This window comes from Mya arenaria, chromosome 11, assembly GCF_026914265.1.
Source record: "Mya arenaria isolate MELC-2E11 chromosome 11, ASM2691426v1".
Classification (NCBI taxonomy): Eukaryota; Metazoa; Mollusca; class Bivalvia; order Myida; family Myidae; genus Mya; species Mya arenaria.
In genome coordinates this window covers 692,606-708,346 of record NC_069132.1, presented here as the reverse complement: position 1 = coordinate 708,346, position 15,741 = coordinate 692,606, and the positions used below count along the sequence as shown (strand labels likewise).

The window sequence follows — 15,741 nt, the reverse complement described above, 5'->3', positions numbered from 1 at the left end:
ACTAAATTGTTACGGAATTAATTTTACTCTGAGGGACATTTATTTTGTGACAAAATAAAAACTAAAAAATCAGTTGTCACAAAAATTACATACTTCTTACGAAACAGACGTCACATTTTATTTGTTGTCTTTATTATTTATTGTATAAGTTTTGTTATTGTAAGATTTACGCCTATTAAATAGGTTGGGGGACAACGCATTATTGTCCATGTAACTGACATCAACCAAATATTATAACCTAGAAATAAATCAGTTAAAAATCTTTTTAGGTTCACATGTTAACATCTTTTAAAGATAGAATAAACATAAAACACGTTAAGGATTTGTATTTTTTCCAAAGTTACTTAAGGCAATATTCAGGGGATACATGGGTGTTAGAAAATAATACAATGACCCATGTTTGCACTGTGCTGTTCTTCCATGTTTCTTTTATGATTTTATGTTAATTGTCTTTGGCGTTTCCTAGAGTTATGAAACCGGGTTCATGTCTAAACATTATGCTACTGAGCATGTTTCTGTAGATTCTTGCATAAATATTGAGTATTATTATATTTGCAATATTTCAGCTGAATTGTTCAAATATTTTTTTTTTTTTTCAGCACCCCATACATCGCACGAGACAAAATTGGAGCAATGATAAAATCAAACAAATGTAAATGAACTGAAATGGGAATATTGAGTTTTTCGCAACTTTTGAATAATTGAAAACATAGCTCTTCTTGGTTGTTTAGTCCACCTAAATGGCCGTCAACCAGTCTTTTGACAATTTTTAGACTATGGCAGACTGGTGACGTCCACCATCCCAGCAAAAAGTAGCAAACGGGCCTTGCGCAGAGGATCCTCGCGGCCACAATTTTTAAATTATCTTTGTTATAAATTCAAATTTCTACGAAAATATCATTGCCTACTATCAAACACACATTTATTTATGTCATTATGCCAAAAAAAACATGTTCAGATACCATAATGCACTTACATGCATTGATTGTATCCATTAATCTGTAAATCTAGGACAAATCTGACAGGTTGTGTACATGTATGAAACGGGGTAGAGGATTTCGAATATTTTGGTCGTTAATAGGCTCGGTTAAATAACACTATTAAAATGCAACCATTTCAATGCGCTGAACGCTAACGTGTTTGATGGGTCAAGTTGGGAGAAGTTGATGATGATGATGTTCGTGATGATGATGATGATGATGATGATGATGATGATGATGATGATTAGGTATCACCATTTTTGAACACTGTTGCGTTGCTCTGCACAATACATAGAAAAGGGAGGATAACTGTGACTGCGCACAGGGTTAACCATCATTGACGGATGGGTACAAATTTATTCGATAAAAATCAACATGTATATAAAATGGTGGACTCCTACGCTCATTTCGTGACCCAGAGTATATTTATGTGAAAATAACGACTCTAACGACAAATCCAACCCAGTTAAGATCACTGTTAGGTACATTTGTAACAATTATATCATTATTAATCAACATCGATGCATAATATTACTATATATTCTTTCGTCCAGTGTTAAATGGTAGAGAGTTGTAGCGTTACAGGGATACACATGAAATGTCAAAATAATAAAAAAGTATCCCTGATCGCTCATTATTGTAGCTACTTGGTTGTTCAACTAATCTTTTCTTACCTTTCATTACCATTATAATTAACAAGTTTTACCAGATAAAAGAATTCTTCAACACACTGTAGTATTCTATATTTTATTGTTACAGAAAAATTCTACATTATTTTTAACTTTTGATTTACTAAACAGTACTGGGCAGTTGCCTAATTTCGGATTTGCCTAAATATTCGGAAATCGTTTAAAAAGCATTTCGGCGACAGTGATCAATATAGAATGATCACAATCTATGCAACAGACCGCCATAGCAACAGAAACAACGCAACAGTGCAGCTATGTGAGTATAACCCCAAAATAAATACCTCTTAACTTTCGCTTTCCCAAATGTCAATATTTAGTCACGTGGGGGATAACGTCACACAGCGCGAGCTTTTATATTGAGGTTCGACAGGGTTATCTTTAAACACTTTACCTTTACAAAGTTTATGACATATCGTCCATCACGAAATACAATGCCAAAAACATATAAAGTAAATAAATTGACGATGCCATTGTTTTTGTGTTGAGCAGCATTTACGTGAAAACTTTTTGATTCTTTGATATGGCTTCTCTATTTTAAGAAATAAAGCGGATTTCTCGCATATTTTTTGAAGCAAGAGAATTAACTCAAAAACTCAATGTATAAAAATTACAATGTGTTGTTGTTTCCCTTGTAAAAATGCACTCTAATTGATGTTTTATTTGCGTTTTATTTAGATCAGTATGTCTTACCAATACAAGAGTTCATACAGTAATGATGACATGGACCTGGCGGTGTCTGCCGTTCGCAGAAAGGAGATGAAATTAAAGGAGGCATCATTGCAATATGGGGTGCCAAAGTCAAGCTCCACGACCATGTTATGGCAAAGGATGATAAAGTGTTAAGCAGTAGAGGGAGGAACCCGAACTTTGCGATGACGACGAAAGGGCTCTTGTTCAAGGTATCATCAGCAATTTTAGAGGTGGTGCTACCACTGTGTATCCACTGCGACCTCTGAAACCGCTGTTGGGTAACGCGTAACAGTCCCAATCAATATTTTATGGGGGTGGGGCAGGTGGTATCATAAATGTTGACATGTTTTAAGCCACAACCTACGCTATCTCTATATCAAACCATCGTCTTTCACTGGTCGTGAATTAAATATGATGTATTTTTCGCATCAAGCTATACTGTTTATAATGAGTATCACCGTATTGTTTTGTTGCTGCTGGGGCTTTTGCCGATGATATAAATATCAAATATCGCCGCTTTGAAAGTAAAAAACAACATTATACAATGACAAACATTTATAGGTTCAGCACAAAGAGTGAACATGATCACCGGGCCTACCAGTAAATGGTTTAAAGGCTTCTTGAACCGCCACGGGCTGAGCAACAGAACTGCAGAAGGCATTAACGCCGCCCGAGCGTCAATGTCCACCGAGGCTGTCTTGAATGAGTTCTTTGATTTTTATGAGGCAGTGGTGGACAAGTATGACATAAGGAACAAGTCCGAGCAGGTACCGTCGTAAAGACATTCAAAACAGACAGTAACTGATGTATATATTTATAGCTTGTATTTTTGTATTATAAGTTATTATTGTAACGTGCGACGTAAACAAACACCAACAGATCCCATCAGAGAAAAGCATGCTCGACCCTGGGGTCCGCTGGTCTTTATATACACTAAATTCTCTATTCACACAGAACCCAGGCTTTGCTAATTTGCATATTACCATACCAAGTTAACATACGTACTATGAACGTACTTCCGTTTATAACGGAATGTTATACTATGCACGCAAATCCGCCGCCTATAGCGGACCGTTACATTATTATGAACGCACACCCGCCGCCTACAGCGGACCGTTACATTATCAAAGATTGCATATCGGCATGTTTAATTTATGTAATATATCAATTTAAACATGTGAGTTTTTTTCAACAGATCTTTAACTGCGATGAAACGGGTTGGACGGGGAAAGAAAAATCTACATCAAAGGTTATTGCGCCCAAGAACGGACATGTATTCAAAAAGAAAATAGTACCAAGTGGACACATAACCGCACACGTTTGTGTCAGTGGCAGTGGTCGTTTTATGCCTTCGCTGGTGATATTTCAAGTATGTACAGTAGCATGTATAATCTTGCATAATTTTTATAACATTCGCTCTTAGCTAAAATAATGACAGACATAATAACCATACATATAATTCGTTTTAATATCCGTATGAAGAATACGTTAATATAATTTCACAGGATTGCGTTCCACATCGTAAAATCGAGGATGTTCCTGAGTCATGGTTGTTTTCGGCTAGTGACTCCGGCTTCTTGAAGACAGATATTTTCCATCAGTGGTTCGTGAAGTGCTTCATTCCCCACTGTGGGAAAGCAAGATCCGTGCTGCTAACCATGGATAATCATGGCAGTCATGTTTCTATCACTATCAAGGCTGCCCTGGACAGACAACACACATCCTTCAGCCTTTAGATGTTAAGGTAACATTACATTAGTATTTGTGGTGCTATCTTAATGTTGTCATGGCGTTTTGGTTTCAACTTGTGTACTACACAAGTTTACACGAGCTATGTATAGTAATTTGTATGTTTTACATAAACCTATATACTAATATGCTTTCAGGTATTCGGGCCACTTAAGTCGCGATTTGTGACCGTGTGTAGCCATCTTGGGTACTCTTGCTCAGGTGTAACCTTGGGGAAATCAAAGTTTCCTGCAGTATTACGACATGCCATAGAACAGGCGACACCAGCTTCGGTTCAGCGAGCTTTTTAAGTTACTGGTCTGTTACCTGTTAACCGTGAGGCGATAGACAAATCCCAGCTGATTGAACCAATGTTCGCAACCACAGGCGAAACCAGTGGTTAGTTGACCAATCCAGTTCTTCTATAATTAAGATATTGATTTCATTTTTTTAATAGATAATTATATATCGGTCCACCCAATGTAGTGTATTTGCATTTGTTCTGCCATAGCGCAGACAGCGAACCAAGTAAACAACAATTTCCAAGTTTAGCGTTATTGGTGTTGAGTACGTTGTGGTAAAAACTGAAAATACACAAATACAGAAATATAACACGTGGGTTACATTTTAAGCAAAATATCAAAAACATTATAATATGTAGTTAAAAAACTAAATTACCAAAAACATTGAATAATTCTAGTTAATATCAAATTAGTTCTGTTCGCATGGTATATGACACTAAAATACTTGAAATCTTGGTGTGAAAAATTTGGGTACGAAATTATAAATCAGTCTCATCAGATTTTACTTAAAATACAGAAGATTTCTTAATAAAACACATATTCTTATGACAGCTTGATAGTAAAGAAATAAGAATACATACACCAATGTGCTCGTCAGGCTTTAAATACTGGCTAATCTTAAAAAAAACAATCAGCAGAGAAACGGCATGGTCGCCGTAACCAAAACTTTAAGTGTCAGAATGGAAAGATCGTTATCATCAAGGTTACATTCCACTAATTTTCGTTAGCGGAGACGGGGAAGCAACACAGCATTGAATTACCTGCAGGTTTTAACAATTTCATGAAGCCGAAGAAAACTGTATACGATAAGTGCATGATAAAATATGTAATTTCCAGAAACACAAACTAACGTGGCAGGGGAAACATGCCCGACATGTGGGAATCACACCACTAATCCTTTGGTGACAAAAGGCCTGATCCCAGAGAGGTTAGCGAAGATCCTTGTTCCACCACCTGTCAAGCCACTAGGGGATATGCCAATAAAACGTTGTGACGTAACGTTCACTGGTGATACATCTGACAAAATTAGACAACCGTATTGTAATGTAATACTTGTAGACTTGTTGTTATTTTTGGGACCCTGGCATGTTGTATACCATTGGACACAGCAAAAAAATGCGCTTTAATGTGTCAATGCATTGCCAGAAATATATTTTGATTTCAATTATGCAAATCATATTTAGTGTTTGGATGACGCTAATTTTAACGTGTCACAGCGTCACAACAACAGGATCATTTTTCATTATAATTTTATTCCTCTACAATATTTACGCGGGAAAATGCAAACGACAAAATTTTGTAGCAGACGTTACCGACGTCATTTCCGGTCTTACTGGTTGTTTTTTTCGATGCGGTCGCACGCATGTCGCATTTGCCAGCAGGGTAAAAAGCACAGATGCCAAGATGTCACATTTGAAATAGGCGGCACGAGCTAACGAATTTGATACAGAAGAACTAGTATATACGTATGACAATGGGTAAGTTCGTTTGCACACCTCTAAAATAGACATTTGTGTCGAAAATTCCACAATTATTTTTGTACTTTAATATCTTTATAATCAAACTATTATAGTTTTTGTTTCTAATTTACAGACGTCCGCTAACGTCGTTTGTATGGTTATGCTCTAAACGGTTGAATATTATTTTATTATCTACGCCTTTTTATGATAAGCATTAACAAAATAATTTTCAATATTGAAACCGTGAATCATTCCGTTTCAAGCCTATTGTTTCTTTGTTCTATTATTTGAAGAAACACCTTCATAAATCATGGTGTTGTTAAACACACCTAAATGTCCGCTCTAGATTTATGCGACGTTTGAATATCGAAAAACGGATAAACTTGGCGTATTTGTAATCTAACCAGTTAAGTTATAAGTTTAAAAATTAGATATTGTGATTGTAATTTTAAGTAGGATTATCGTGATATATTTATTTTGTATAACATAACGCTAACTATTGAATGACAATTCAAAACGCATGTCGCAAAACGGTACGAAAACGTTCAAATTAATGACAATGTACGAAGGCAGAGCTAAATCTAAGTCATATTTCATATGAACATTCAATAGGAATATTATTTGATTTTGTACCGTAATTTTGTAAATTTATTTAGGAATTAAATTGCCAATTATCAGCCGTTTTCAACAGAAAGTGAGTGTTTAACATAACAAATACTGTGTCGCACTGGCTCGAATTTGCCCAAATTTTATGGGATAATAACGTAACGTCACACTGCGTCAATACAACGTGTCTTAATAATTATGGATACGAACAGTAGGCTTATCATATAAATAGCATCGTTATCTATGTGCGTGATTAAATCACTAAAAGGATCATTGTATAATTTGTTTCAGATTTCGACAAACCACCGGCGTTTGCGAGTAACTCGGAAAGAACACAATGGTATAAGCAGAAAAAGCACTTAAAAAGCAATTGAGACGCAAACATCAACAAGAATTATCAAAAAAGAAACAACATAAACTTCAACAACATATTGTGAAAGGTACATTTTATATAAAAAATATTGTTTGATTTTATATAAAAAAAAATGTACATTAGTAAAATCAGGCTATTTGGTTACTTCCTTATATAAATAGCTATGGTAAATGTTAACCGTAAGATCAAGGGCTTTGAATGATAGTGTTGAAACAACCAATCTACTGCAAAACAGACCGCGCGTTTTCGAACTGGCTGGCTGGCTAATGTTGTTCGCAAATCCGTAATAATCATTTTATCATGTTGAGGCTGAATTATTTACGCTGATTTAAGGACATTCTACATAAAAATGAATTGTGTGTCTCAAAGTTTATTACGGACAGTTATACCGAACATCTATACAATTTAAATGTCCTATTAAATGCATTCTTACATGTCCGCGGGACATATGTACATTCAATAACCACGAACCTGTTGCTTCATATACATGCATTTCCATTTTTATAAAATTAGATGCAAGTAACATCATGGGCTACTCTGAACGACATCAAAGACGAATACGCAAGGCGATTGATGCTGAGGAACGGAGAATCAAAGCAAGGTATTTTACAACTTGAGATGTATATCTTTATTATTTACATGTATTTTTCACTTTGGTACAGGTACAAGTATTTGTACAGTAATATATTGGATTTATATAATGTCCCTAGTAATTTGTGACAATTATATATATTTCATAACCCATCATATTTTAAATTTGTTTTATACTCTTGTGAATTTCTTAATGTTTTGTTGTGATAATCTTCTTTTAAATATACATGCATATTGTAATGTATGTATATATTCCTATGTCGCACTGCACTACATTTCAAGGACCGCAATGGAAACATGATAATTTCTCTTTTTGCGTTATCCTTGTCATATGGTGTAAAATGGCAAGGCCAAAGTTTCATTTGTTACCATACGCGTTTATGTATTAATGATATGTTGGTATGTTGTTTTGAATGTCCAATGCCTTGTGTATATTCATGCATTTTATGATAAACAAATCTATTTATTTATCTATCTATCTATAAGGGAGAGAAAAAGAAAAGAACGTTTGAGAAAGAATATGGCGACCCAAGAAGCTGCAGACGGCCAGATAACCATGTTCAGTCATAGAATGGAAAAGAAAAGAGCCATTGAGAAACTACAGGATGCATTGCCATGTACGCCCATAAAGCGATGTGCAACTGTCGCCGCCTATTTAGATCACCATAAATCTCCAACAGTGCAATGTCTGAAGGCACAAAATATTGTGACATCATTGAAAGAAAGAAAAGACAATGAATTAGGGACGCAAGTTCTTGATAATCTTTATGATGCAATTTCAAGATCAAAAATCAAACGTTCTGATGAAAAACGTGCTGAAATGCACACTATCATTGCGTCTGTGAGTGGTGAAAATATTAGCCAGTCAAAAGCAAAAACAAATTTGGCGAAGCGCTTAGGAGTAAGCGTCAGAAGAATTTCAGGTGGTCAACGCTTACGTGGGAAAGTATTGACTTCTGACAAATCTTGCTGGTTTTACACGAAAAAGAAGACAAGATCGGACAAAATTAGTCATGAAAACAAGAAACTCATTTATGAATTCTGGATGTCACCCGGCATATCGAGACCAACAGGAAATAAGCAAGATGTCAAAAGGCATAGAACTGGTCCAAAGTGTTACTTATCCCACCCCATTCATACACTGGAAAAGACACAAACCGATGTTTATGAAGAGTTTTTACAAACTCATCCAAGTTCAATTTCTCAACGTGCATTCAAAAAGCTTACACCATTTTTTGTGAAGCCTGTAAGGCCTAAAGATAAAACAACATGTTGTTGCAGGTACCACATTGAATTTAACCATGCATTTAAAAAATGTATGCAGTTCAGAAAAATGACTTATACAAACTGTGAACAGTTAAACGGTGGATATCCGGTTTTCGAACGCAGTGCTGACATGATTGCAAGAACACTCTGTGAACAGCCCGGAAAGGCCTGTCTGGATAGAAAGTGTGTTGAGTGTGGCGTTCCACAATATCTGTTCTCGCCAAACGAGATGGACGAAAGTGAGCAGGCTCCTGAGATCGAGTGGGAGCGCTACGAATATCAAACAGTTAAAAGTAAATCAAATGTGTTAAATCGGAAGCTTATTCTTGTCAAGAAAACTACTAAAGTTGGTTCATTGTTTAAGCACATGCTTGAGCTTCTGAAGTCATACCCTCGTCATCAATTTAATTCAGAATGGCAGAACAAGCAGGCAAAGTTTATAATGGAACACATACCAGAAGGCGACGTGATAGCAATACATGACTTTTCCGAAAACTATCGATGCACAACGCAAAAAGAAATTCAAAGCACTTACTTTCAAAAAACGGAAGTGACAATTCATGTAACTATATTACACAGGCATCATGTGCAGGACGGAAAATTGGATCTGGATCGAAAAATTCAAGAACAGTTTTTCGTTATATCACCAGATTTGAAACATGATCACCACTTCACATATTACGTCCAGCAATCCGTAATACTTGAAAAGTATTAACTATCCTTTAAAGACAGTGCATGAATTTACTGACGGATGTGCTTCCCAATATAAAAGCCGCCATTGTTTCGGCAGTTTAAACATTGCCACCAAGGAACTTGGTGTTCCCTTTATAAGAAACTATTACGAGACTGCACACGCCATGGGTCCACAAGACGCAGCAGGTGGGTTGGTTAAACAGACTACTGATATGGCTGTGTTGAGAGATCAAGTAGTTATACAATCAGCAGAAGATTTTTACAATTTTGCTTGTAACACATTACAAATTCCATCTTCAAACACAAAATGCAGTAAACGAATTTTCAAATTCGTCGAAGAAATACCAAGGAACACGGTAAAGTACTTCCAGCCTGTGAGTCGTGTGAGAACAATACACCAAATAATTTCAACTTGTGGTACACAAATGACTGTACGTGACCTCTCGTGCTACTGTGACGAATGCATAACCGGTAACTATTCGCAATGTGAAAACAGGAACAATGTTGGGCAAATTGACAACATAAAGCTAACAATACAACGTAACACCGCAAACATTGAGACTGAATATAACGGGTACGAACATACACCTATCTATGACTTAGTAAGCAGCGGGGATGTTATTGCTGTTAAAGCTGTTGATACCGATTATTACCTTCTGCGTGTTGCACAGGCAATGTATACATTACTGAGTACGGAAACAGATGATTTTAGAACTACTTATGAAGCTGGAACACGGGTGATCATGGGAAATTATTTCTGTAGAAGAGGACGTTCGATTCTCAATTATAAAATTGACAAGTTACACAAAGCTTTGGTGCCAGCATATTCCGTTGTTTATATTTGTTCCGAGCTGAATTGCAAAAGTGCAGCAACTGTCACATTGCCAGAAACTGTCCATATGTCAATACTGGCAAGCCTCGAACAATAATTATAAGTAATAATAACGTGCAAACTCAAACAAATTGCGACATTGTAATCATTTGTATGTTTTATGCGTTATTCATAGTGTAAATGAATTTCAAAGTGTGCTTGTGTTATCAGTATTATTGAGTTTATTTTTCTTTAAAACTTATAATTTTAACACCGTCTCAATATATTATTTAGTAGCCTAAGCATCGTAATAAAATGCTGATTTCTACTGTATATTAAAAGCTTTTTCAATATTGTTATGAATGTATTTATGTTATGCATGTCCATAATTTGCAAAGGAAACGGTAATAAACGTAAACATGCATGATAACAACGTTTTTTTGTTCGCAACGTCAGTTTCCGACGTGACGCTTACGCGTTTCACCAGTGAACGTTACGTCTGTATATAAAAGAAATGGTCATTATTATGATGAAATGAATCATTCAACCTATACATACACTATATAGTGTGTGTGTGTGTGTGCGTGCGTGCGTGCGTGCGTACGTGCGTGTGTGTGTAACCATTTATAAGACTGGTATACATATAATAAATGTGTGTTAAATGCATCCAATTTCAAATACTTGTTCTCATTTTCATGGTAAAAGAAGAAAAAACACTTTTTAAATGAAATAAATTGATATACGCACTTAGATATTTATTAGTGTTTTGTAACCTTATACGATAAACTTTATACAAGTACCTCTTCCAGGGCCTCCGCGTTTATTTTCGTCACCTAACTCAAAAAGTGTAACGTTTCTACTTTCATAGCATCAATAATGCATTAATAATCGCATTTAAATGTGTTTCACAACAAAATACTCGAGTTGGATTACTTTTTAAAAGTAGCAGATTTGTACTTTCAAATTTTAACAAGTTCGGAAAAATGCATGGTTCGGATAGACAGAAAATACGCATACATATATACTTCGAACAAGAATAAATTAAATACACAGGTAAAACATATACTCCATGATTTTCATTTAACTAGCATTTAAATAGTTGTTTAATGACTAAATGATGTTTAGTTTGTTCTTTAAAAAAATCCGAATATTTGGGCACGGAATGCATGTTTTCGGACGTCGTTTATGTCCACATTTCGTTCAAAAAAAATAATAATAACCAAATTGAATTTCTTTTATTCTTTTTCAACATCGGTTAATAAAGGACCCAACATTGTTCAGTCTTAATTTCATGTATTTATATCTTAAGAAAACCTCAAAATTGATCTGGAATTAGGCAACTGCCTAGTACAAGTTACGTTTTATCCTCATTGACTTGCAAATTGACTGCAAAATTTTCTTAAAATCGATGGACTGAAAGCTTTGTAGAATCAGCCAAAGACGGTTTTAAAGACACCATAAATTTAAGTTTGATTTTAAAGGACTAACACTTAGTCATATACAGAGGTGCTATATTCAACCCTATATTTTGTTTTAGGAATTTATCCTCTCAAACTAGAAGGCAAGTATTGCAGTTATATCCACGATTTAGATAAGATCAAAGTAATTCATTAGTGTATAGATCTGCCCATCTAACTATTGAAAGCATTTGAAATTAACGAATATTCATTAAAAAAACACCATTAAAATCGGGATGAAAAATACTGTTAGCAATCAGCGATTTATTACTACTACTACTGTATTTTGATACAATTTTATGATGTCCATTGGTTTAAACAATATTTATTTCAATATAATATTTACAATAAGTTTAGTTTAACAAAATTGAGCATAATCAACGTTAACAAAGACCAAATATGTAATGCATATAAACAACGAACTTGTTAATTATGCACAAAATAATGAACAGATTATGAGATAAAAAATTGATTTATGATATCTAAAACGTCTTTTCCGTCACAAGTTCACTGCGAGAGCTGATTTAGTTTACGCCTGTTGATATTCTAGCAAAAGTTTTCAACAGTGCAATAAAACTATTGTGCATATGATGCTGAACAAGGAACATCTGGATCTAATGAAGAGTAATCGATTCTTTTTAAATTTAAATCGTTATGTGTATCATAAAGATAATGCTAAAACTCCAATAAGCATTTGAAATAGTTAAAAAAAAAGGTTTAAAACTGTGTCTTCATATAGTTTCATAATAAAAAGCACCACTATACTAAATCCCGGAATAAACAATGCTCAATCTTCCAAAACAAATGATAACCTTAAGTAAAATATTGATATAAAGTGACTCTGAAACATTCTGAGTGAAACAAACGAATAAAAAACGGTTTTAAAGATAACTTGAATCTGCAATTTTTTATATTAAATCGATGGACAAGTTCTTATCTCAAATTTAATCTTTAAAATTTAAATTATCTCTATATTAGGGTCAGTTGGGACCAAATCTAGATCCAGACCCCCAAAAAATGTAACCACCCTTATTTATAGACAAGGGTCCCAACTCCAAAAATGCCTGTTTTCCCAAAACTTTAATTAAGGCTATTTTTTAAAGAACACATTACGATAAATTAATAAAACTTATCATTATAACATAGCCAACAAATGCCTCTACCAAAAACATTTACCTGAAAAACATTTGTTCACGCATATTTCCACAATCGTCACACAACCTGAGAAATATAGTCCAGTTTTGGTTCGTCCATCGAGAAGTCGCAACACCATTTTTCGTCACTAAATCAGTACTTGACGCTAGTATCCGGTTTAATTATCGATGCGATTCGTTAAAACTATACATAAATTGTTAATCGAACTACGCCTGGTGCACACATATGGTCTTAATCCAACATACTAACGTAAAATCGTTTTTCTTTTTAATACTTTCACCATCATTTGAGTTGACATTTTACTCAGCATTGCATCATCAAAATATTTGTAACAAGCTATTTCATTGGTTGCTACTGGTTCCCATCTTGAAGACATCTGGTAACACAATAAGCGGTAACAACTGATTTCAGCTGAGCCGACGTTGGTTCCCGATTTCGTCAAACCTGTAATATTGAGAAACGGTATAAAGCCAATTACGCACATGTACACATGTATATAAACAATAACAGTGCGTTATAATCGTTGCCTCTAGAATGAATCAACTTCAACAAGCAGCAATTGACATTGCGCTCGAAGGTCATAACCTTCTTTTGCTAGGATCAGCGGGTACTGAATAATCTTTCGTTGTAAATGACATTGCTAAACAACTAAAAGCAAGGGGAAAAACGGTCCAAATTACTTGTTCAACGGGCATTGCCTGCAATTTTTATAAGGGAAATGCATGCACGATTCACCAGTTCACTGGCATATCTGATGGCCGTTATGGGCCTACTGAAAAGTGGATGTTATTGACAACATAAACAAGGTTGATACTGTCATTCTTGATAAGTGCTCAATGAACAAGTGTTTAACACTATTATCCAAGTTTTTCAAATGAAAGATCAATCTGCTGTCTTTGGTGGAGTTCAAATCATATTTTGTGGGGATTTTTTCCAACTTCCACCTGTCGCCAATACATCCTATGGCGACACAGGGAAAAAATGTTTCCAGTCAAAAGACTTCAAATCAGTGTTTCCTCACCGTGTTATTCTTAAAGAAACAATAAGGCAAAATGAGGAAAGTTTCATTAAGGCAATAAATGAGATCTCTCATGGAAGATCATCACATGAGAGTAAACAATTTATTTTGAAATTAAGCAGGCCACTAACAGTACAAGAGGGGTCAAGAAGTATAAAACTCTTTTCAAGAAATGATTATGTAGATGATTACAATAGGAAATGTCTTAAGCAATTTTCCCGGAACAATATTTGAGTTTCAGTCAACTGACACTGGAAGAGCAAAAGATCTTGCCAAACTTACTGCTCCTTGGCTATTATGGATAAAGAAAAGCTGCCCAGTTATACTTCTGAGGAATTTGTCTAAGACTCTTGTCAATGGACTGAGTGGTTACGTTTGTGAAGTAGATGATTCTGAACCAGTTATAAATTTTCCATCAGTGAACCTGGTAACAAGGATATCGAAGGTCAAATTTACAGGTAAAGCCTTCCTTGAAGATGTTGAATTTTGGCTGTTCGTATTTTTATGTTTGCTTGTAAAAATGAAAAACTTTAACTAATATTTTACAATATTAAAGCTGCACTCTCACAGGTTGCACGTTTTGACAACTTTTTTTTTTAAATAATTTGTCTTGGAACACTCCAATTTATGCGAAAATGCATAGAAACCAGTCATTTCTATATTCAAGTTCAAACATAATGGTTTATTCAGTTTTCTTACACCAATAATAACACTTTAAGCCATAAAACATGATCTTTTTTAACAGAAATAGAAGAATCTGTGATCTGATGTTTTGTCAGCAGAGTTTATCACTGGTTTGCAGATATATTTATGGACAGATTTCCTCATTCTAAGACAAAAAAAATAAATAAAATTGTAAAAACAGTATATCTGTGAAAGTGCAGCTTAAAGACAAATGTATAGCATTCGGACAATTTCAAGTCTCCTGAATAAGGAATCTCAACAATCCTAATAAATTCCATTTTTTATATATGTAAATTGGTTGGGCTTGCCAACACTATTAAACATTTATTGCAGTTAAGGAATCAACAAAAGCTCGGTTTTTAATGTTAATGTTTGTAATTTATCACATGATTATTGACTTTTTAAAATTCAGTTTATAGCCAGGAGCTGAATAAAGACATAGCTGTAAGGGAGCAATATCCTTTGAAGCTTGGATTTGGCATCACCATCCGTAAGGCACAAGGGATGACATTGAATAAAGACATAGCTGTAAGGGAGCAACATACTCTGAAGCTTGGATTTGGCATCACCATCCGTAAGGCACAAGGGATGACATTGACCAGGTTTGGCATCACCATCCATAAGGCACAAGGAATGACATTGACCAGGTTTGGCATCACCATCCATAAGGCACAAGGGATGACATTGACCAGGTTTGGCATCACCATCCATTAGGCACAAGGGATGACATTGACCAGGTTTGCATCACTATCCGTAAGGCACAAGGGATGACATTGACCAGGTTTGAAAGTTGTTTGAGATTTAGAACTTTTTATCCAGTGAGTAATTCAGTTAAGACAATCCTGACAGCTTTAGGTACAATATCCCCCTCCTAACCATGAAGACCACAGTTTGAGTCAAAGTCGGGGAACATACAAATGGACAATCGGTCATGGTTAGACAGAGTAAGCAGACTAGAGAGTGATTTTAGTCTAATTGTGTCATGGATAACAATGAAGCCAAGTGCCATTTAGTATAATTATCTATTATTGGTATCATCAAATAAAATGTTATATACCTTCATGTATTTCAAGGTGGAGGTTGACTGCAGGGATTTATTCAATGCCGGTCAGCTCGCTGTGGCGATGTCTAGGGCAACTGCATCTTCTGGTCTCCGAGTGATGAACTTCCAACCCCGATATATCATTCCCCCTCCACAATCTGTTATGGAGTTCATGAACGAGCCTTCCCTAGCCACA

General features: G+C 35.2%; 2 protein-coding genes and 1 pseudogene across 5 annotated transcripts; 2 read left to right on the top strand and 1 right to left on the bottom strand.

Annotated features, from left to right (window-relative positions):
- The window catches only part of LOC128207752 (uncharacterized), a 30,738-nt pseudogene that overhangs the window by 13,835 nt on the left and 1,162 nt on the right, over positions 1–15,741 (bottom strand).
- Positions 743–13,680, top strand: LOC128209494 (uncharacterized). Of its 3 annotated transcripts, XM_052913541.1 has the most exons (11): positions 743–1,462; positions 1,781–1,925; positions 2,345–2,568; positions 2,921–3,126; positions 3,555–3,728; positions 3,865–4,103; positions 4,246–4,486; positions 5,227–5,867; positions 6,747–6,895; positions 7,342–7,429; positions 7,906–13,680. In XM_052913541.1, the coding sequence occupies exons 10-11, from the start codon at positions 7,356–7,358 to the stop codon at positions 9,398–9,400; spliced, it is 1,569 nt and encodes a 522-aa protein (XP_052769501.1). In that variant the 5' UTR covers positions 743–1,462; positions 1,781–1,925; positions 2,345–2,568; positions 2,921–3,126; positions 3,555–3,728; positions 3,865–4,103; positions 4,246–4,486; positions 5,227–5,867; positions 6,747–6,895; positions 7,342–7,355; the 3' UTR covers positions 9,401–13,680. The 3 variants fall into 3 exon arrangements, with proteins under 3 accessions (XP_052769501.1, XP_052769500.1, XP_052769502.1); XM_052913540.1 differs by having other exon boundaries at positions 5,227–6,895; XM_052913542.1 differs by having other exon boundaries at positions 1,740–1,925; positions 5,227–6,895.
- On the top strand, positions 13,894–15,694 carry LOC128209495 (ATP-dependent DNA helicase PIF1-like). 2 transcript variants are annotated; one of them, XR_008257004.1, is made up of 3 exons: positions 13,894–14,277; positions 14,916–15,284; positions 15,577–15,694. XR_008257004.1 is itself a non-coding variant. In XM_052913543.1 (3 exons), the coding sequence occupies exons 1-2, from the start codon at positions 14,004–14,006 to the stop codon at positions 15,215–15,217; spliced, it is 576 nt and encodes a 191-aa protein (XP_052769503.1). In that variant the 5' UTR covers positions 13,894–14,003; the 3' UTR covers positions 15,218–15,240; positions 15,577–15,677. The 2 variants fall into 2 exon arrangements, 1 of the variants encoding a protein (XP_052769503.1); XM_052913543.1 differs by having other exon boundaries at positions 14,916–15,240; positions 15,577–15,677.